The following is a 23,766-nucleotide window of genomic DNA, read 5'->3' as shown; positions in this document are numbered from 1 at the left end:
TTTACATTGGATCATGGCCCATTGCTGTTTTTCATTGTGAAACAAGCATATTCATATCATAATTATATCCTTTAAATCTGTTTTTTAGTTTAGAGTAATACATAGATACGTATTCATTTATAATCTGTTTTTTTATGTTAGTCACACGTAGGATTGAATTTCAATTATATTGCTCCAATTATATCCATTGAATCTGTTCCTGAATTCCAGTGAACACATAGGCTTCACATTGGTGATTATAGAAGTTCGTTCACAAAGTCATACTATTAACACACCTCTCTCACCACTCCAAGTCCGAGTCCACACCCATGTCTACTAATGCACCACCAATGATTAGAATTACAATGAAAATTTCCTTTCATTCTTTTTTCAGCTGTTGAAAGGTTTGCTCATGAGGACAAGGGTGATTTTGCAACTTCACTAAAGCATTTTAGGTAAGAACCATATCCTCGAATTGCTCTTTTGGACCGAAATTAAACCTTTTGTGTGATGGTTTATCATATGATTGAGTTCTATGTTTGAACTTATAAATTGGTTCATGGTGGATTTGAATTGCCACTCAGTGTTGCTTGAGTGAAGTTGATAATTGTGTGCATTGTAAGATTCACAATTCTTATTAGATGTTTTAAATGTAATGAACAAAAACTATAACATGTAGCCTGTTATTTCTGTCTTTATTATACTTCTATGACCTATAGCTGTTTATAGATTATTACTGCTTCTATAGCTTCTCCATTAGATTATCTTGATTCTATAACAAACTTGCTCATTAGGTCGTTAGGTTATCTTATTCTATTTATAGGTCATTAGGTGTTCATAGGTTATTTAAATTTGGTTTGTGCAGTTTATTTGGCCTTAATTCTATAACAATAGCCATTGTCTTCGCCAAAATTTTCTCATTTGTCTCCATTACCGCATACCATTTACCATATTTATGGCTACAAAATCAACACCCCTTGATTTGATTCTGTTCAAGCTCAAGTGTTGGCTTAATTCTCTTATAACTATTTAATAATTGTCACAATTGTTCTGAATTTATTCAATAGATTGAGTTTATACTTTTGTCCATCAGATTAATACAATGCTTGATGTATCTAGACTGTTGTTTGTCATATTGTATTTTTTAACTTAATTATGTCATAATAGTTATTGCTCCCACCCAAAATTTTCCATTTATATACACTTATATACACTAACACCTGCCATTTTCCAAATTTATGCCAACAGAGTCAAAACCTCTACAGAGGAGTAGAAAGAATGTAAGCCACCTGTACAGCAGAGCTAGCAAGACCTAGATCCCCTTCCACCACCCAGTACCATATATATAAACACCTGCCCAAACTCTTTTGAACAATGAGCAACTAAAGGTTGCCCATATTTTGATGTTTTTATAACTGCTTGATCTATTAAAATATGCCCAATATTTTCACATAACAAGTAGCACATAAAACATGTTATTAGTTTATTTTTTGTAACTTAACCTTGCTAAACTAAGCATGATACCACTATTTACATCACCATGTTTATATAAATATTACCATTTTCCCTGCATATTTTTACTACTTTATACGTATTCACATGATTTCAAAACCCGCAGCATCGCGCGGGCACCATTCCTCGTCATATCAAATCGCCACAATTTAACAAGAATATAATATTTTATCACTTAATATTTGCCTTCCAAATAAAGCCAATATTTACCGTACTTGATTCTCTTGCCATTGAACGAGGAAATAAACGAACAGTATATTATAATAAGTAGGAAAGAAAACGAAAATATGGCAATATTATATTATTATTGCCTAATTACTTACTATGAGATTATTACGATTTTGAGTTCTATACATACAAGAGGACTTGTGCTAATGTGTTATCTCTTCTCTATCCGCTTCATATATTTTATAAATAGCCAGCAATATCTTAGGGAATACAAGTTTTTGGTGCTAAGATCGTGAGCAATGATCCAGAGATGGCTGAGATACTGATAGGTTCAGATCTCCTTATCATCACTTGTCCGGCCCGTTCCCGGACAGACCTATCGCCTCCGATGCTGTGTCTTCGGCTTCGGTGCTCCGATCCGGAACAGTTCGCTAAGAAGATTCTGAACACTGAGCAATTTACACCGACGGCCGAGCATTGTGAATGGAATGTTAAAGATGAGCATGGAATTTTCTGGCAATTCACCAATAGTAAGCAATCCTATTGCGTTTTGTAAGATCAGATAAGCTATAGCTTATAATTTTGAATATTTTGAATAGTTTTGTTATTATTTTTAAAAGAGTTTTTAATTAATTTATTAATTGTCATAGGATGGCTTTATAATTTTGTATATTTATTTGCATATTTTTTCAATTGTTTTATTAGTTTTCAAATAAAAAAAATTTAAAATTAATTTATTATTTGTCAATCGATCATATGAGTCTATGACAAATAATAAATTAATTAAAAACTTTATTTATTTGAAAACTAATAAAACAATTGAAAAAATATGCAAATAAATATACAAAATTATAAGCCATCCTATGACAATTAATAAATTAATTAAAAACTCTTTTAAAAATAATAACAAAACTATTCAAAATATTCAAATTTATAAGCGATAGCTTATCCGATCTTACAAAACGCAATAGGATTGCTTACTATTGGTGAATTGCCAGAAAATTCCATGCTCATCTTTAACATTCCATTCACAATGCTCCGAAGTCGGTGTAAATTGCTCAGTGTTCAGAATCTTCTTAGCGAATTGTTCCGGATCGGAGCACCGAAGCTGGAGACACAGCATCGGAGGCGATAGGTCTATCCGGGAGCGGGCCGGACAAGTGATGATAAGGAGATCTGAACCTATCAGTATCTCTGGATCATTGCTCACGATCTTAGCACCAAAAACTTGCCGGTAGAAGCGTGCGGCAGTGGTGACCTCCGACGGAGCCACCACAAGCAGTGGCGTCAGCTCCATTGAATAGAAGCGGAGCTAAATGTGGAAGAGGAATGAGACAGAGAGCTGATTGCAGAAATGAGAGAGCTGATTGGGGAGAGAAATGAGAGAGAGCAGAATTTCAAAAATCAAGGCGCGGTTTGGGTTTATATAGCAGAAGGGAAGCGGTAGTTTCAAAAATTACAAGCGTGGGTTTGTTCATATAACAGAACAGAAGGGAAGCGCCAGAGTTAGTTATGCGCACGGAATCTTCTGGAGTCGGATTTCATTTTGGGTTAATTTTTAATTCAGGTCCGTCCGAGTTTGTTATTGATGATTGATTTTGGTTTAATATTTATTTCAGGTCCGAGTTAATTATTGATGATCAGTGAATGAATGGGAATGCAAGGCACATGTTGAGTTTGGAGCCGATGGTTTGCCGAGCCCACGAATATTCGATGAGTATGATACAGAATACTCTTTTATTGATGATGCTGAGTTGGTATTTGCATTTATTCATTAATCTTATTGTTTTATATCTGTGTTGGCCATTGTACTGATTTAATTGGTGGCATTTTATATTTATGGATTTGCTAATGCTACTTCTTTATGTTTTGCGCAGGATGAGTATTTTAAAGTTGACAATTCAGCAATAAAACATGATGGATTCTTTGTTAACAGGGGAAAACTGGAACGCATGTGAGTTTCCTTCAATCTTTTACCTGATTGTATTTATGTATAGTTTTTTTCCTTAATTGCATAGTCTATACATACAAGACTTTATTCACTTAATTTCTTCTTTGATTTGGTACTTAATAAGGTCATATTATTTCCTTTCGAGTGGCCACCATGATTCGTGTATGGCCTATGGAAGTCTCGACTTTAACACGGTTTCTCTTTTGAGTACGTAAAAGTGATGGTAAAATAAAACCATGTGTGTTATTTGACAGAACAGATGGAATGTCAAATGTTCTCTTCCTTGATCTACTTGTGATTACTGCCTGTAGATATATGTGGACTGTATGTTGTGTGTTCCAGTAGGGATTTGAAGGCATAGACTTTGTATAATTTTCTTTGTCTCTTTCCCTGGTTGATCAGTGGTATCAGCTGTTTCTGTTGGACCCATTTGCTTGTGTTTAAATAATTTGAACATGAGAAGCTATGCTTGGTGTTTGCTACGTAATACATCAATGGAGGAATTGAGTTTGCCTAATCATTGTAATCAGTTTCAGTTTCATACTTTGGTTTTGACATTGTGGTCTTTTATTGGTTAACTTTTGACATTTTCTTCATTTATTGAATTTTTTTTTTACCTGGATAGCGTTACTGCTAAGACAGCAGCAGCAGCTGCAAAGATTACACTGACACTAGCGAAGAACTCATCTGCTCCCATTATAACCACCGAACACCGTGAAGATGTGAAATTTCAGAACTAGTTGGGTGGACATTCATCCAGGAAGAAGTCTACTGATTCTAAAACAATTCTGGATCCTTCGCTTTTGAAAGTTTCTGAGGGAGACGCTGATGCACTGCAAGCGGAGGTTAAGGCTATTAATAAGCAGAACGCAGGAGTCCTGTTGTCGAAGGACCCAAGTAACAGGTTTGCATTTATATCTCAGGCATATAAACAGGAGATGTTTAAATGAAAATGTAACTTGGGCGTTTTCAATTGTTGAAACTGTACTCTTGTTAAGTTCAATTGATTAATTAGCTGGAGTAAAGCTTTCAAGTTTTACCTGGGACACAAGCAATGCTACATAAGAAGTAACAGTCAACATCCAAGGGAGATGGTTTCAGCCATGATCATGAATGCCCTCCTAACCATTGATAACCTCGTGCTATCAGACTATCAGTTTTATGTTTACGTGAAAAATACACTAGTCCTGTGTGTACCTGAATATGTTAAACTATTAATCTATTATCTGCTTATATGCACGTGCAGCATGGTATGGTGCACCAATTGCAGTTTTATTGTAGCCATATTTAGTTTTATTCCGTTTAAGATGTTGAGGAGTATATGCATTTCCCTGATAGTTTGTCTCCGGTCAATTTGCCGGCATGAAAGCTATGCATATAGGGATGGAGCTGCTGATAGAAGAGCTTTATTTGTTTATTTATTTAGTTTTGCAGGCGCTTCAAATTTGGGGCCTTGCTCAGCTTTTGTTCCTCTGGTTTGTGTGTGTGCAGGGGGAGGCACTTGGCAAAAGTACAAAGGGATTAGCTGAACCTATTCAAGCACACAGCAACATTGGTAATGCTCGAGGCAGGCTTTGAGAATGTGGTGAGGGAGGCAGTGCAATGGAAATAACCTGTTGTTCAGCACCTGGTGCAAGCAAGCAAATGTCATTGAACCAAAGCTAAAGGCACCTGGTGCATTCACATGGGATTTTCTACTTAAGTCAATTATTCTTGAATCAAATATTGGTTTTCGCAAAATTTGATTAGATGAATGCACTTCTGTCCATTTTCAAATAACAACTTAATTGACCGATTAGTCATATGCGTGTAAAGTCAGCACTTTTTTTCATGACATCCACTGGACACATATCATGCAAGACTGTTTTGTTAGAAAGAAAAACACACTTGAAAAACAAATTGATCTTGCCAATAACAAATCTGATTCTCATTGGCTCAAGAACAAATTTATTTCATTTGCTCAGCTCAGAACAAGAAATCAACCACGGTTGATGTTGAAGGGTTAGGCCACGGCACTTGGACCGTGACCATCTTATCAACAAAATCAAACTTTACCTCCTCTCCATCAATCTTACAAGCACTTGGCCTTTAAGAAGCAAACACACTCATTACCCCACAACTCTTCACTCCAATTCTCACCAAATTTGAGGAGTTTTCTTCATCCTCAAATTCCAGCGACTGAATTGCACCACCCGTGTTGAGCATGTTCACCAACCCAATTGGAGCAAATTGGATAAACTTCTTTGGCACAACCCTCACTGGAGAAACAGTGAGGAGCTTAAAATCGAAAGGCTGAAGCGAAATCTCTACCTTCTCTGAAAGCTTCAAGAGCTTCAGCTTCTTTTGCTGGTGCATGTACACAGCAAATATGTTCATTCCTTTGATTGAAATTAGGGTCTTCCCATTGTTCCACTCTATATCTTTTGGGCCAGACAAGCAGGTCAAAGGCTTTGAGCACTCAGGGGCACTTATGTTGCGCCTGGATTTGGGGCACCATCCTCCTCCTTGGCAATTAAACAATCCCAATGCTCCAGTGTACTGTGTACTGGCACAAAATCATACAAAAAGATCGAATTAGCACTATCACTCAAAAGTTTATCTTACTTTTATTCTATTTTATAATTCACTACCTCTCACGATAGCATTTCTTAATCTTACTTTGTTTAGGTTCCAAATTTTGAGCATGGTTTTCCCATCATGCACAGGGTCTTCAAAAGGCAATCCCTAGTAGGAAGAGCATAGTGCTGGCATCACAATACAGAGCCATCTGGCAACACAAGGCTCTTAAGAAGCTTGAAGTTGTGCTTCCCAACAGAGTCACTGATGTAGATTGGGCCTCCGGATATAGCTCTTGATGCAGCGTGGAATTCAGCACATGGGTGTGTTGATTGAAACATGTCCCAATCTGGGTGTATGATGTTGCCCATCCACAGGCTGCTGTAGGCACAATGCACTGCGTGACACCCTTGCAGCCAATACGTCCCATCTGCTACCCCCGTGGTCTTAGACCAGAAATCATCCCCTACGTAAATGTGAAGAAATTAATACACACATTGCAGTGCTGCATGCTGGCAATTACTCCATTGCCATTGAAATGCTTCTTCATGGAATCAGTCAGTGCCTTGTAATAAGCTTTAGCCAGCTCAACTCGACCACCAAACTCCTCGAATAGCATCTCAAGCAACTGCAACCAACCATGGCATGAAAATGTTTCAGGAGGGAGGATGAAGTAAGTTCTAGAGTGCACACATAACAATACTTTTAATTAATAAATAATTTCCAAAATCATATTATTAATAAAATAAAAGCCCATAAAGTTGTAGAGGTGCACATGTGTCCACACTGGTACCATTACTATGTAAGCAAAAATAATACTGTATGTGACATTTTTTTCCAATTAAAAAATAAATAAATAAATAAAGAGGGAAAAAGCTAGAGCTTTCGAGAATAAACTTACATGTATGACATCAACTTTGACATCGTCAATCCCCAACGATTGAAGATGAGAGTGGAGCCACTCATACAAGTTGTGGGCCACCTCCGGCGAAACCAACCCAACTCCATTGTTCACAATCTTGTCCACCGCCAAGTCCTCCATTGTTCTCTCCAATCCCGGTGACAACTTGAGCTTAATCACCCTGCACTCGGGCAACTCCGGATTATTAGTCCCAGGTCTAATCCCACCCCAATACCCACAAAGCGCATGCCACACCATACGTACACATTCTCTACACTCCTAAACTCCTCTTTCAAGTCTTTCATAAACGCACCTATGCCCTTACTACACACACCACCTCATAGCTTCTGAATTTGAAATTCTCTTTAAAATCAATCAGCCTACACATGGCATTTGCTCAACAGCTAATATCCTGGTCATGCCTTATTGGTCACTACCGCCAGCACAAAACACAAATTAATGAATCAAGTTTTTTTGGATGAGTTCATTGACGTTTAAATCATATAGTTTTAAGTTTAGGTTATTATCTTGCACTCCATTCGTGTTCTACGATTTTATATTCGAATTGAAAATGTTGATCATTTTGTTGTAAACTCGTAAATCACAACTAGGGTGCAAAAGAATAACTTAAATTGCCCCTTCGTGTCATCTGTAGCCATATGTAAAAGCTGAGAGAGTGATGACCATCAATGGTAAGAATAATAAGCAAAAAGAAAGTGAGAGTGGAGAAGGAGAAGGAGTAGTCGGAGAAGTAGTAGCTAAAGCCTCTGATCACGTTCAACATGCAGAACAATATAGCTGAGGTTTCTTGACATTTGACTTACAATTCAGTGATCATGTTTTCTACTTTCTTCTTTTGAATTATAATATAGTTGAAAATAATTCATAAATCATATCAACCCAAATTTTAGAGGCAACGACATATTATATTACCGGCCAAAATCAACCACTTCGGGGTTCAAGTTTTCGGGATTATTGGGTTAAGGACGAGGCCAATGATGGGTGTGGTTGCAAACCTCCGGTGGGCTGAGGCATTTAGAGCCCACTATTCATCACCATTGGAGTTGCTTTTTTGAGTTGAGTTTGGGCTGTAACAACTGCAGCCTTACTGCAGATAGAACCCAAGCAAAACTTACTGCAATATTATCAAATCATCGATCCTAACACATGACTAAAATAAACTCCACATATCTATTAGGAAAAAACAAGGAACACAGTTGATCACATGGATCATCATCAAAAAGAAAAAGAAAAAGAAAAAAAAAAAAGGTGCAATACATTACGTTGATGAAATCACATGAAAAATTAATTTAATTGTAAGAAACCAGCTAGCAGAGTCCATTAAACTGGGGTACAACCCAGACTGCAGGCGGTATATACCCCTGCAAATCAGAATAAGGATCTAAGGAGAAATGTTGTGTGATGGTTTCGCTCTCTAAATTAAAGATACCCATATCACGACATGGCAAATCGTCATACAGCTTATCGGCTTGGAAATTGTCTTGGAAATCGTTAGCTTGATCCGCTGGCAGGTTTCGGTGACACAAAGTCAACCCGAGCCGCAACTGGCAGGATTCAGGGGACCGTAGTCAGCCTGATTCGCAATCCTGGCAGGTCTCGGTGACACAAAGTCGACCCGAGCCGCAAATCCTGGCAGGTCTCGATGACACCAAGTCAATCCGAGCCGCAAATCCTGGCAGGTCTTGGTGACACAAAGTCAATCCGAGCCGCAAATTCCGGCAGGTCTCGGTGACACCAAGTCAATCCGAGCAGCAAATCCTGGCACTCACGGTTCGGGCGTCCCCGAAACTCGTGAGGCAAATGTCAAGTGCACTGACAAAACTGAGGGTAAACTGGATGTCTGTAGACATCGGTATAACTGAAGGCAACAGCTGTAGCTGGGTACTCACGGTGGTTTAAAATAAAATATCTTTGAAAAGTCTGATAAATAACTGTATTTTGGCAAATCTGAAACTATGCTGCTATTTTATCTGATATAAATCTCAAACTCTGTTTTCTATAACTCTTTAGCATAATCAACTAAGCAGCACAAAAATAAAGATATTTACCTTCACAAATCATACTAGGAAAAACACATTCAAGATCAAATAATGAAATTCATTTATATAAAATCATTTATAAAAGAAAAGTCCACTCACTCCTAGTCCGAGCTAGCTAGACTTCCTGAAGGTCTCTCTTGCGGGTCTGCCCGGCCCCGGATGCCTGATTAAACTATGAATATTTAATTAATAAAACTGCTCGGTATAAGTTATGCAAGTAAAACCCTGACCCTCGGCTCCTAGAAGTGCGTGCACTAACTTAAAGTCTTTCTTATGCCAACTTTAGCATCTCAGATATTTAGAACTGTCTGAAAAGACTCGAGACTTCACTAAGCGATAAACTACCATTTTGGTCGATACGGAACCCCGTGGGGTCCACGACCTCCGATCACCAATCTGAGAATTCCTATAGGTTCCTCACATTTAAATAACCATGTTCTGCAAGTCTGGTTTAAAACTGACGATCGGATTGACTACGATCGTGTAATCGTAAAATTTCTAAACCCTAGCCCTAGGGATCGCGATTTCGGAGTATCCGGGACTCCGATTCACAATCCGTCGAATCCTACACGATTCTGAAATTATCTGGAACAACATATCTGAAATTGAGCACGATCCAACGGCTCAACAATATTGAACTAGGAAATCGCACAATATGAAAAATCCGTTCAGGGCTCAAACGGTATCCAAATTGAGATCCGCGAAATCCTACGTGCTCGTGACAACCTAAGGATCGCAACAAGACACAGTTCCACTACACTACCCTCACCCACGCGCCGCAGCACACGCCGACAGCGATGGGTGTCCAAAGCGATTACACCTCGCCGGAAAAACTTAAAACCACGGCTCCAAACTCCTACCTTAGGTAAAACACCATATTTGGAACCACTTTTGTTCTTGGACCTACCCCAAAAACTGACCAGAAGTGGCCGATCACGGAGGCCGAAAATCGACCAAAAGTTTAAACTCAAAAATCCAATAGCTACACTGAGAATCGATCTATTCCTACCCAACAGGCAGCTAGAACAGCTCGAGAGGTTCAAAATCCATACCTGGGTCGACGAAAATGGTGGTCGGAAGAGGGAGATCGGAGGCTTTGAAGTTCGGACGACGTCGGCCGCTTCTCCTCCAAATTCCGGCGAATTCGCGGCGGCTGGCGGCGGGAGGTGGCTGAGGTAGGAAGAGGACGTCGTCTCGGTCGTTTTGGTACCGGCCCCGTCCACAGCCGTGGCCGGTGGCCGGAGATACGAAGGAGAGAAGATGACGGACGCTGGAGAGAGAGAGAGGTCGGCGCGAAGAGAGAGAGAGAGAGAGAGAGAGAGGCTAAGCTGGTTTTATAAATCCAACTTCGAAATATTTATGGTTATGCCACTGAGACTCTTTTAACCATAACTCTCTCGTTACAACTCCGATTCGGGCCCACTACGTGTCTATGAACTCATTTCATCGTGCTCTACGCAATGACGTAAGTGGAATTGTCAAATTCTTTTTTGGTCAAAAAGTCAACTTTTTCTCAATAAAATATTCCGATTGCAAAATTGTCTTTTCTCAAAATAAATGACTAATTAAATAAGAATTTTTGTTTTGGGTTATTGCACCGAAGTGGTTGATTTTGGCCGGTAATATAATATGTCGTTGCCTCTAAAATTTGGGTTGATATGATTTATGAATTATTTTAAACTATATTATAATTCAAAAGAAGAAAGTAGAAAACATGATCACTGAATTGTAAGTCAAATGTCAAGAAACCTCAACTAAATTGTTCTGCATGTTGAACATGGTCAGAGGCTTTACTACTTCTTCCAATTTTTCTGCTTCTTCTCCGATTACTTGTTCTCCTTCTCCACTCACTTTCTTTTTGCTTCTTATTCTTGTCATTGATGGTCATAACTCTCTTAGCTTTTACAACGGCTACATATGGCACAAAGGCGCAGTTTAAGTTATTCTTTTGCACCCCATTCGTGATTTACGAGTTTATATCAAAGTGATTAATATTTTCGACTCTAATATAAACTCGTAAAACAAGAATGACGTGCAAGATAATAACCAAAACTTAAAACCATATGATTTAAACGGGTCAATGAACTCATCAAGAAAAACTTGATTCATTAATTTGTGTTTGTGCTGGAGGTAGTGATCAAAATCAATTAGGTAAGGACACAAAAGTAAAGTTCACAACAACGAAGCCAGCAATAGAGAAAGTTAACAACTAATTAAGCATGCACGTGGGGTGAGACCACAATGAAGTGTCAAATTCTTCCCCACCCCAAGTGCACTCAGGTTGTATGAGATAATATTGAGGCAACCCACTATAATATTCTCTCTTCCTTCCCCCTACCTAGAAGCGAATGGTGAAAAAAAAAATAATTAAGCATTATATTTTTCCTAGTTGGGCTTCAAATGTGCATGTCTTGATGACCTTTCCATTGATCCAGCCCACATCTTTTGGCCTGCTAACCCGAAAAGAAAAAGAAAAGGATATTATCAAACATGATCAAGCGACCTCTGGGGCTCTTCTTTTGACAGCTAGTCAATTTTCCCGTTGACAGTTCCGTCGGGCCAACGCACAGCACAATCGTCTGTTTGGAATCTCAGAAAATATGAACCAAAGTGCAGGAAAGGGGCAAAGGAAACTCCGAGCGCCATGACGTCGTCGGAGTTCATGGATAAGCAGATCATGGAACTTTCTCGGTCCCACTCCGACGATTTATCTCAACTTTCATACCCTCGTGACCTCCGAGACGATGAGGACAAGGACGACGACTCAGTTTCCAGCTTTCACTTCCGCCCCATGCGACATGTCGTCTCGCAGCAGTCACGCGTTTCCACTTTCGAGGTATACATTTCAAGCTTCAACTAAATTTTCGAATTGATGGATTATTTATCTGAAGTTTGAATCTTTCTGTGGCTAGTAGAATAGAATTTGGGCACTAACTGGAATTGGTATAATGGCAGCATCAAAAGTTTCTGATGAGTTTTGTTTTAACTCTTCTTAATTCATGTCTATGTGGGTGTGCATAGAGATGCTTAAGTTTTTTTTCCCTTTATTTATTGTTAAATGAAATTGAATTAAGTGAGGAAGATAGAGAACTCAATCTACTGAATGTCGGCTAGGGTGTACTGTGTTGATTCCTGCTCATGATTGTTGTAGATTTTCAAGTGATTGCTTCTGTTATTATGACTCACAGAATTGCAGTTCTATGGACCACATTGACCTTGCAAAATCGGGTTGCAAGTATGCTGGGGCTTTTGATGACTCGGCATTGATCTCGGTGATTGGTCAGAAGATGAGCCATCATTTTGACAATATGCTGCATGCGGTGGAGGGTCTCAGTGCGCGACTTTCCCAACTGGAGACTCGCTTACGCCGACTGGAGAACTCAGTTGACGACTTGAAGGATTCTACTGAAATTAACCATGGCAGGAATGATGGGAAACTTAGACAACTTGAGAATATTCTAAGAGAGGTATTGTAAACCATACATTTCTCGTTTAACCAGTCAATTAGGTTGCATTATTGGTGCTAAACTTAGAGGATGGATAATTTTGATTTTACAAATTAGGTGCTAGAGGCAGATAAGTTGATAGGAAATTTGTTGGCTCGAAGCTCATATTTAACAGGTTTATAGTCAAATAGGCTTTTCACAAGAATTTATCTGATTTGATTTTGCATGCCATAACTTCTACTAGTATAACACAGTAACATTCACAATATTGTAAGTGACCACGATCATCTTTGCTGAGCACCAAAGTTGAACCTAGTGTCTAACTAGTCTTCTGATTTTTAATTTGAGCAATGTCCCTTTTGAACTATGAGAGAAATGTTGAAGATGTCCTGTTAGCACAATGTGTTAAATAATACAATCATGTTGAAGCAGGTGAAAACTAGGTTTAAGCGTTGTTGTAAGCTGGGAAAAAAAAACAAAACGAGTAATAGTGGTGTACAGGAGATTCTGCGATTCCTGCCAGCAGCTTCTTGATATGGTTCATGTTGTTTGTAAATAAATTGCAGGTTGAAGGTGGTATGCAGGATTTGAAAGATAAACAAGAGATATCAGAGGCTAAGCTGCAGCTGGCAACTCTTCAAATGTTAAAGGGTCACCAGCAATTGGAAAACCGAAGGAGCAATGTACAAACAATTTCAACTCAGGGAGTTTTGTCATCTGCCCCTCAACAAAGCCACCAACCACATTCAACTCCTGTTGCTTGTCTACAACTTTCTTCTTTTCCTCCTAATGTTCCCCCAACCCAACCCCATCAGAATTTGCCACCAGCACCTGCAACACAAGTTCATACTCACTCACCTCAGAATCAAATCCCTTCTGTTCAACAGACAGATTCTAACTACTTGCCACCTGTCTTGAATCCAAAACCCGCACCTCAGATGTACTATATGCCTCAAGTTCAGCAGTCACAACCACCACCCACAGCACCATATCAATATTATCCACCAGCACCACATCTTTCATCAACCTCACAATTACAACGGCTACCTCAATTGCACCCGCCTCTCAGTGCAGTTGATCCACAAGCCCAGTCTTCATTGGTTCATAATCCTGGAGAAACCCCCTACATGTTTTCTCAAAGATATCCTCCAAGCATGCACAAACCCTCTAATGCAACTGGCATGGCTCTCCCAACCCAACAACAGTACATGGGTTCTTCCCAGTATACGCATGATCAATCCACAAGAAATCATTGTTCAGATTTATCTGCTGGGCATATGCAACCAGTTCAACATTCAACTTATGATGATTTTTATTCCCATGAAGGATCTCCATCTCACAACAGCGGTTCAAAAACGAAACACTCACAAATCTTGCCAGCCTCTTTAGACCGTTCTGGTGGAAGCAGCATTTCGAGACTGCCAACTGCCCAGGTGTTGCCATATGCAATACCTATGGCCTCGAGTATGGATAAGGAGTCAAGTTCTGGTGTGACTGGAAACAGAATACCAATTGATAATGTCATTGATGAGGTTGTAACAATGGGATTCCGAAGGGACATAGTCAGAGCAACAGTGAAGAAAATGACCGAGAATGGGCAATCAGTGGACATTAATGTTGTGCTGGATAAGCTGATGAACAATGGAGAAGTTCAACCCAGAAGTGGTGGATTTGGCCAGTAATATGCTGATGTTGTTGATATGATTTATGAGGTATAGTTAATTATATGTTTTTATTTTAATTCTTCTTTTTCTTATTTACTCTGTTGTTTTGCAATGTGCTTCTAGATCTGGGTCAATGTATAATTACCTCGCTTTCCTTTTCTTTATTTATTCATGTAAATAGTGTGTAAATATAAAGTGACTGGTGACTTGAAATTTGTTGTGTGTTTCGTGTGAATGTAAATTACCAGCTTTCACCAAACGGATCAATACTTGTTTAAATTTTCTATGCCCTTGAACGAAATATTTTAAGACCGGATAGTTGCCATATCTAGATGTTATTTATAGGGCAAAAAGTTACTTTTGGTCTCTGTAGTTTGCAACTTTTACAATTTTGGTTCACGTTGTTTTAATTTTGCCAATTTTGTCTATGTAGTTTCAATTTGAAGTAATTCAAGGACAATCCTCAATTTCTGTTAATTATTTTTTAACTTTCTGTTTGTTGTGGAGAGGTAATTTGGTAAAAAAAATTAAAAAGTCATTCATTTTAAAAATAATAATCTTAAAATTGAAAAAAAAAAAAAAAAAAAAAAAAAAGAGCTCTCTCTCTCTCATCTAGACTTGGTTGGGATGGATCTGTGGGTTGCGGCAGTCGAAGAACTTGACGACGAAGACTATGGCGTGCCCTTGACGAAGACGGTGGTGTGGCCTTGGCAATCTAGTGTGGGGCCCGTCGGATTTGGAGAGAGGGAGGTTGGTTAGGGCTTGGGCTGGGCGCGGTGCGCGGGTGAAAGGGTGAGGTTGGGTTTTATATTTTCTGGGTGAAGGGGTGGGGCTAGACGAGAGCGGAAGGTGGAGGTCATTTATGTCGAGGCTGGGGTTTGGCTGTCTCTCTGTGAATCTCCTCTCTCTCTTTCTCTGTCTTTGTATGTATCTGTCACTCTCTATCTCAGTCTATGAACTCACAACAAGGGGTTTGGTCGACAAAGCTATGAACTCGCGAAAGAGGAGGCATGGGTGCCTTGATAAAAAATTTGGAAGCGAGATGAGGGAATTTTCTCTTTTGTTTGGTCGGAGAAGAAAGTTTTTGGATGGTGGGCGGTGGCTCGATGGTGGTCGGTAGACGATAGTTTGTGGGGATGACTGGTTATTTAATTTTTTTTTTAAATTATTTTAAAAGAGAATAATAATTTGTGGACCGAATTGCCCCTTTATAACTAACAGAAGTTTTATAAAAACAGATGACAGAAATTGAGAATTATACTTAAATTACTTTAAATTAAAATCACATGGACAAAATTGATAAAATTGAAACGGTAAGGACCAAATTAATAAAAATGACAAACTACCGGAAACAAGAGTGGCTTTTTTCCTATTTATAATAATTGATTTTGCCAAGGACACTCGGTGTTTGAATTTTCTATCCTGGGCTAGATGTAGCTTGGGGACAAAACTGATGGACCTCAACTGGAAAGGAACACTTTGAAGCGTTAAAACAAGTGACAGCTTCAGCTTTTTACATCACAGAGCTGTGCAGACTTTAGGGGCGTGATAGTTAGTTTGCAGGTGACAGATATGCCCTGCCGTCCCTTAAAACTTTACTTTTGAGTTTTGGCCATCAGTTTTAACAGTTTGCTGCTATGAGATAAAGGGTAACGACTCAACTGGTTTAACATGTCCAATGTCTTTTTTTCTTTTCGACCGAAATGATTACGACTTTAGTTCCCCTACTAATTTTTTCAAGTCAATGTGCTTCTAATTCGCTTTTTAGTGTCAACTTGGTCTCACAAAAAAGAGAGTTGAAGGACCATTTGTGTGGAAAAATTAGTTAAAAGACCAAAATGAAACTGGGACCCAAGTTCAAGGACCATTTCGGTTAGAAATTATGTATATATTTTCTGTCTTTAAGAAGGACCATCTCCTTAATGAGTGCAGCTTTGAGAATGGAGAGGTTTTGATTGCTAGATGGACCACTTTTGGTAGGGGCAGAAAGTGACCAGACTTGAATTGCATCAGGCTGAGAGGGCTGCTGAGCAATCAATCAAAGCATGTGAACTAGGAGAGGAGAGGAGAGGAGAGGAGAGGAGGGTTTTGTTTTCCAATCTTTCATTCATTGCTTTGGGTGGAGATTAGATTACCATGACTGAGCTCTCAATAACATTAACATTATGGTCCAGGGTTTCAAGGTCCCCAAGTCTTCCTATTTATTAATTCATTATTCACATTGCTGATTTTGTGGACCCTACAAATAATAAGCAGAGGAGAGAGAGAGAGAGAGAGAGCTCTAGGAGTATACGTGTCTCATCCCTTTCATCTCGTTTTCATCTACTCTGTCCAAAACCAACATATAAAATTTGTTTGATCTACCTTCGACAACCAGTCTTGTAACCAAATTCTTCATCGGCCAAAGTGGTAAGGATATCACTTCGTTTGAGTGCTATTTCAACTGAGAGAAACACCCACGAAAGCTTAGCTTTCTTAAACTTTGTTAATGCAAGTGGTGCCATGCCATGCCATGCCAGTGCCTTAGTGGGAGACCTTAAACACTAATAATAGTGTGCGCATGTGCTCACAGTGCTTTACTAATACGACATCGTATTCCTGGGGCAGTCATGTCACCAGTGGGTTAGGTCTTGTGCATTCCTTTCAAGTTCATCGGCTTCCTAACAATTTTGTAACCGTCTTTTTTCCCATGTAATCATTAAGACTTTAATCCACCATACTACTTCATAAAGTTGAACTTTTAGAGCCATAAGGAAATCTCTCTTTTTTATTCTTCAATTTATGGATTTTCTAAAATGACATGTTTATTTACCTGTAACAAAAATGACATGAATGTCGCATTCGATATGATTTTAGTGTTTATTTCTACCGTGGAAATTAAGATTTATGTTAAGACCACTCTATCACAATCAATATCTCATCCCAAAATTACTCTTAATTATTACTTTTTAATAATACCATTGCCTGGTCAAGCAATTTTCAGGCGACATCATACTATTTTCTAGCAAAATTTTTTTTTTTTTTTTTTTTTTTTTTTGGCTTCTTCTTCTAAACTATTTTCTTCAAGTGAGTTCATGTCATTTCCTTATTGAGTTTCTCTTGCCATAATAATCATGATTCATGTGTGACGCCATTGCGCAATGTTTGGTCAACCAACTTTCAGGTGAGTTTGTGTCTTTTTTTCTTTTCTTTTCAGTTTGGTATTATTTTTCTTCTAAGCTTGTTTATCCAATCTTTCTTCTTATAAGCTTGTTTATGCATTTTTCTTCCAATCTATTTTTCAGATGAGTTTGTGTCAATTTCTTGCAAACTTGGTCAGTTTGGTACTATTCTTCTTATGAGCTTGTTTATGCATTTTTCTTCTAATCTATTTTCAGGTGGGTTTGTGTATTGTTTAGTTTTTCTTAGTCAATTGTCTGCCATCATAACTTCCAATTTCTATTGCAACGTCATATTCCATGAAATCAGACAAAAACAAATATGTAATAATTTAACAAGATTGTTTGATTTCAATTCGTGTTCATTTTGAATTTGAGTAGCAAGCATGTCGTGAGGTTTTGCAGATACTTTTGACGTACAAACAAACATCTAAAAATCAGTTATGATTCATTACCAAAAGAAAAAAAAAAAAAAAAAGAGAGAGGCCAAATACATTGTATTGTAAATTTTATTTATATAATTTGGTTGTAGAGACAAAAAAGAAAACAGTTAGGATTTGCTATAGTCCTTTATAGATAATGTTGCGACCAAACTTAAAACCGTTAACACTAATAACTGCGTTATATTTGTTGTCGTTTATAAATTAGGTATAGACAAATAAATTGTTAAAAATCGTTGTTAGCCGCCACGCAAATACATCATCATTGACGAATAATAATTTTTTGTTAGATTTAGAATACATCAATGATTAGAAAACATAATACAACCAAACAAACATCTATAAATCGGTTATGATTCATTACCAAAAAAAAAAAAAGCCAAGTACATTATGTTGTAATTTTTATTTATATAATTTGGTCGTATACAGAGAATACCGTTAGAATTTGTTATAGTCTGTTATAGATAATGTTGTAACCAAACCTGAATATAACCGTTAACTCTAAAGATTGCGTTATATTGTTGTCGTTTATAAATTAGGTATATATAAATAAACGATTAAAAATCGTTATTAACCACCACACACATATACATCATCAATGACGAATAATAATTTTTTGTTAGATTTAGAATACATCAATGAGTATAAAACATAGCACGACCATAAGATAACTTTTTCTTTTCATGTTTCGTAAAAAACGATGGACATGTGCATAGAAAATTCTCTTTATAGTATAAATTTCAGGAGTACAATAATGTTTTAGTAAGGTTATGCTATATAATACCCTAATAAAAGAGTCTTAACTGATAACTAATCATAGTTTATGCAATCTGTTCATTGACACATAGAGCTACCAAATTTTAATTAGAGCCTAAACTTATTTTTTTTAATGAAACATAGGGTTAGAGACACAAGATCAATAGATACAAACACAGCACCCCATTTAAGAAGATAAAGCCTAACCAACAAAAAACAACAAGAAAAAGAAGCACGCAAACAGAAAGTTTCACTTTCAAATGGAGATTAGCCAAAAACCCAAATGGACAAAAGTGTTACCAAATTTCCTCTGTCTCTGAGTAGTCACTATCTCTTCCTCCTCTCGTTCCCAGTCCAAATCAAAACTCCAAATTGTTTACAACTCAAAAACACCATTTTTATTAACTAAAATAGAATCAAAAGCATCAAATTTAAAAATATATAAATAAAAATAGGAAATAGAAAACAGGGCCAAAAGGCAAACGGAAGATGGAGACAGAGCATGTAGTAATCCGTGCATCTTTATACCTGCCATATGTTTATATATACTACTCTTATTAGGTTTTTATTCTTTTCGAGATCTAGCGTCGGAAAGCCGCGATTTTCTTGGAAAATCGTATTGGGATTTTTTTGTTTCCTGAGAAAATCTCCGGGCGGAAGTATTTTCAAGTGTGCTCTATACCTTCCCTTAGCATTTTGACACCTACCCAACTTCATCAATTTTGCTTCATTTTCATTTTGGCGTTCCTCTCAATCCCAAAACAGAGCTTTGAATTTCATGAAAGTTAGGAACAGAGCTCTAGAAACACCGGGAATCTGAGAGTTCTGAGAGTCCTTCCAAATCTTCAAAACCGTCTCATTTATTTTTATCTTTCTGCCAACCAACAGTTTCAAAGCTTTTTGTCAGGTTTGAATTTATCGGTTTCAGTCAATTTGAACCGTAAGCCAGACAATCCGGGATTGTATGCTTTAAACTCGCCTCTTTACCGTCCATCTGTCACATGAACTTCGTTTTCATCTTCTGGGTTTTGCTATAAAACCGGCCTCGAGTGTTTGAGTTCCTCACATTCACTCACTGAAGCAAGCACTAAGCACACTTGAGCTCACTCTCTTCTCTTCAGCACTCTGTTTTCAATACTCTCTTCTCTTCAGCGCTTTGTTTTCAATACTATTTTCTCTTCAGCACTCTGTTTTCAATACTCTGTTTCCTTTTCGTTCTTGTTTTCAAACCAAAAAAAGAAAAGAAAAAGAAAATAATGGCCAACTTTCTGAGCATTTTCACAATGAGAAACTTGCTTGTTCTGTCTCTGGCTCTTAATCTGAGCTTGATTATGAGGGTTTTTTATGAGACCGAGAAGCATGGCCCTCGTGGGTTCTCCGCGCAGAAGGCTGACAGTGGGCTTGAGAAGGCAGCTCACGCAACCCAGAGGACCCTTGTGTCATTGTCTTCTTCTGGTCAAGATGACGGGGAGAAACTCATCAACCTCGACCAGTAAGTGTGCAAACACTTGTTCTTTTATTTTGGTCCTTTTCAATTATAATCATCTAACACCTCCACTGAGATTGCTTCAAGCGTCACTAACCTCCATTGAGTTGTCAGATTTCAGGCTGTTTATTTGATTTAAAATGTTGAGCCATTAAGATTTTCTTTGAGCACATTCCAAGTTTTGGTCAAAGTGAATAGTTCAAAGTCAGGGGTAAAATTGTCCTTTTATAAATGCAAAAAAAAAAAAAAAGGCATGGCGTGGGGAAGTGTCAGGCAATTAGTGATGGCATATCAAATCTAAAGTGTCAGAAACCAGTTGACGTCAGTGATATTTTAAAAAAAGACCTCAAAGAGTGGAAGTTTTTTTTTTTTTTTTTCCCCTTCACTAAAATATTTCTTCAGCTTAATTTGTTCACTGTTTACTGTGCTGGCTATGGCGGTAGCTACTAGCTAGGACATAGAAAGGCAGGCCCCAGAGGCAGAGGAGGCCATATTGTATTGGTAGAGATTTTCCATGGTGCATGTTAGAGTTGGGCAACCCTTTTGTACTTGATGTCTGTTTTTTTTTTGTTTGGTTCCTGTTCTCCAGCAACTAAGTCTAACGTGCACCGTGGGTGGTGCTATTTGACATTTGACCAACATCATTATGTCACACAAATATGTGGACCTCAAACTGCTAAAAAGAAAATTATATTAAATTAAACTAGATTTACAGTAAAGTTGCTAAAGTTGAAGACCCCTATGTGCATGTTTTTTTCTTCTTTTTTGGCTTTGGGGAAGTGTAAAAAGACTGAAGTGCGCCGGGGGTTGCCCCAGATCTTTTAACTTTTTGGCCGCCCAAGTTGTAAATTAGCTTTTTATGGCCTTTTTAATTCAGAGTCCCGTATTGAGATTGTCTGGATCTACCACTCTTGTGGGGTCCTCTAAAGATTTAACCCATCTCACATTCTTAGGTTTCTTTCTACCAATTGACACATACTCAGGACTGATCTGATGTTCGATATGCATCCATCTAATCATTGATCTGTTGATGGATGGGGTCCCACCCCCTCCCCCCACCATTTTCCTCCTTCTCCATATCTACCTCCATGGCTCCATGCATTTTAGAATCTCCTTGCTGTGACAGTTTTCATTTTTTTTCGTTTCACCTTCACTTTTTTCTCAGAATTGCTTTAGTTTTTTCTTACCCTTTTGAAAGCTTTCAAAGAATCATACATCTTCCTTCGACCATGTGTTTAACATGTAACTTGTTTTTTTTAATGCAGTGGAGACCCAACTATGTATGAAAGTTACTGGCAGCAGATGGGTGAAAAGACCACAGTTGTGATCCCTGGATGGCAGTCAATGAGCTATTTCTCAGATGTGAAAAACCCTTGCTGGTTTTTGGAGCCAGAGTTTGCCAAGCAGGTTGTGAGGCTGCACAATCTGGTGGGCAATGCTGTCACAGAAGGTCGTCAAATTGTGGTTGGCACAGGCTCATCACAGCTCTTCTTAGCTGCCCTCTATGCTCTGGCTCCAAAAGATGCATCTGAGCCTATAAGTGTGATTTCTGCAGCCCCATTCTACTCTGTGAGTTTTATTTTATTTTTAAAAAAATTGTGTTTGAAGTTTGATTTGTTTATTTGCTGAAGAATGTCACTAATGTACTTGTTACTTTCCAGCAAATCCAAGCAAAGTCAAATGCATTAGTAATTTTATTATTATTATAATTAACTTTTTTTAATGTGATCACTTTGCATGGTGGACTTGCTTTTTGTTAATGGCGCCCACTTCAATTATAAAATTTGCTTGCCATAAGTAAGATATTTGTGTGAAACAGTGTCCTTTACCCCCAGAAGAACAAGGGAAAAATCATTTAATAATTTGTCATTTAATTCGCCTGCCTTGACTCTGAAACTTGATTTTGGAATCTCAATTATTTTTTTCTCCCACTTCATCTTTTGCCCCCCTCCCTGTTCATGCATTTGCCCTAATTGGACCAGAAAATTTTGTATAAAACGAGAATAGCATCACTTTGCTATTTTAACCATTACAGAATGTCACTTTGCTATTTTAATAATTATAGAATGTCATGTGAAAAAATTATCATGTGTGACATAACATAACAATTGAAATAAGTAAAAAAATGCATTGAATTTTTATTTGCTTCTAGCTTTGTAAACTTTTCTGAGATACATTGATTAACGGTGGTTTTTTGTTTTGATGATCTCTTTGCAGTCTTACCCCTCTATGACTGACTACCTCAAGTCGGGCTTGTACAAATGGGCAGGGGATGCCCGGAGCTTCGACAAAGAGGGGCCGTACATAGAGCTAGTGACCTCCCCCAACAACCCTGATGGATTTGTCAGGCACTCCATGGTCAACCGAACTGGAGGTATATTGGTTCATGACTTGGCCTACTACTGGCCACAATATACCCCCATTTCGTCGGCAGCTGACCATGATCTGACTCTGTTCACCGTCTCGAAAGCCACCGGGCATGCCGGGACACGCATTGGGTAAGCTCTCCGAGCTTTGATAATTTCTTTTACATGTTCTGGTCTTTTGTTTTGAGCACTCATGTGATACTTTCTCCTTCGTGTTGCAGCTGGGCTCTTGTCAAAGATCCAGAAGTTGCCAAAAAGATGATCAAGTTCATAGAGCTCAGCACCATAGGCGTGTCCCGGGATTCGCAGCTCCGAGCAGCTAGGATTTTGGAGGTGATCATCAACTCCTCCCAAAACCCTGCTGGGCCGGAGTCCGGTGAATCTTTCTTTAAGATCAGCTATCACCTCATGGCAGAGAGGTGGCAGCTTCTTAGAGAGGCGGTGAACAAGGGCAGATTTTTTAGTCTGCCTGACTTCCAGCAAGGGTTCTGCCAGTTCCTCAACCAGGTCTCGCAGCCTCAACCTGGTAAGCAAAAATTCACCGAACCATTAATTAAGAGTTGCCATTTATATAACTATCTATGTAACGCATTTGAAGCAGTTGAAATTGACATTGCTGTTTACCTCTGTTGCAGCTTTCGCATGGCTCAAATGTGAAGACGAAAGCGTGGAAGATTGCGAAAGCTTACTCAGAGGTCATAAGATTTTAACCCGAGGAGGAAGGAGCTTTGGAGTTGGTCCAAGGTACATCCGCGTGAGCATGTTGGATCGGGACCATAACTTCAACTTGTTTTTGAAGCGACTGGCCTCGATCCAGACATGACACAGCGGATCGATCCTTCCTTCTCGGGTTAAATCTTAGGGCCCAAGATGGCTGTGGACCTGCAGCTGAGGAAGGAGAGGGGGAGTGTCATGTTAGTGGTTCATATGTAGGAGTAGTAATGGAAAGTAGTGTAGTTTGTATTCATCTTCTTTATATGATACAAATTTTTCAATGAAATTTACGCGACTCCAAATCCAACCATCCCACTTTCTTTCTCACTGCACAATGAAAACTCATGAGGATGTGCTTATTTCTCTAGCAAACTAGAAAGACCAACTTCCATTTTAGCAGAAGAAAAAAAAACATCTAACAAGGAAATAAATGTTTACCTTGAGTCCAATGGAGGAGGTCACAGCTCCTTACATGCTCTGCAATGGCAGAGCATTCCTCTTGCCCCGATTTCTCCCATGCCACACATTTCTACAACCGAATAAGTTTCTTCGGCTGACTCTCTCAAGTTTTCCTTTCTCTTTTTGTTTTCCCCTCCCTCTCTTTCCCCA

At 38.5% G+C, this 23,766-nt stretch overlaps 2 protein-coding genes, 1 long non-coding RNA gene and 1 pseudogene across 7 annotated transcripts; 3 read left to right on the top strand and 1 right to left on the bottom strand.

Moving 5' to 3' along the window:
• The first annotated feature begins 2,834 nt into the window (after positions 1-2,834).
• Positions 2,835-5,509, top strand: LOC117628635. Of its 4 annotated transcripts, none has more exons than XR_004585997.1 (5): positions 2,835-3,164; positions 3,279-3,376; positions 3,537-3,613; positions 4,236-4,514; positions 5,102-5,509. It is a non-coding gene; the product is annotated as an uncharacterized LOC117628635 (long non-coding RNA). The 4 variants fall into 4 exon arrangements; XR_004585995.1 differs by having other exon boundaries at positions 2,836-3,168; XR_004585994.1 differs by having other exon boundaries at positions 2,837-3,376.
• A 66-nt stretch (positions 5,510-5,575) lies between these two features.
• LOC117629092 lies at positions 5,576-7,487 on the bottom strand (annotated as a pseudogene).
• Positions 7,488-11,620: 4,133 nt separating this feature from the next.
• LOC117629214 lies at positions 11,621-14,504 on the top strand. Its single transcript, XM_034361730.1, has 3 exons — positions 11,621-11,963; positions 12,316-12,594; positions 13,140-14,504. Exons 1-3 carry the CDS (start codon positions 11,772-11,774, stop codon positions 14,253-14,255), a joined length of 1,587 nt encoding a protein of 528 aa, XP_034217621.1. The 5' UTR covers positions 11,621-11,771; the 3' UTR covers positions 14,256-14,504.
• A 4,567-nt stretch (positions 14,505-19,071) lies between these two features.
• Positions 19,072-23,467, top strand: LOC117628571 (tryptophan aminotransferase-related protein 2-like). Of its 2 annotated transcripts, none has more exons than XM_034361057.1 (5): positions 19,072-20,083; positions 21,343-21,646; positions 22,295-22,575; positions 22,665-22,969; positions 23,079-23,467. In XM_034361057.1, the coding sequence occupies exons 1-5, from the start codon at positions 19,848-19,850 to the stop codon at positions 23,264-23,266; spliced, it is 1,314 nt and encodes a 437-aa protein (XP_034216948.1). In that variant the 5' UTR covers positions 19,072-19,847; the 3' UTR covers positions 23,267-23,467. The 2 variants fall into 2 exon arrangements, with proteins under 2 accessions (XP_034216948.1, XP_034216949.1); XM_034361058.1 differs by having other exon boundaries at positions 19,981-20,083; positions 20,480-21,646.
• Positions 23,468-23,766: the final 299 nt, after the last annotated feature.

This window comes from Prunus dulcis, chromosome 5 (assembly GCF_902201215.1).
Source record: "Prunus dulcis chromosome 5, ALMONDv2, whole genome shotgun sequence".
Lineage (NCBI taxonomy): Eukaryota > Viridiplantae > Streptophyta > Magnoliopsida > Rosales > Rosaceae > Prunus > Prunus dulcis.
The sequence above is the reverse complement of the archived record's forward strand: the minus strand, read 5'-3'. Positions and strand labels throughout refer to the sequence as shown.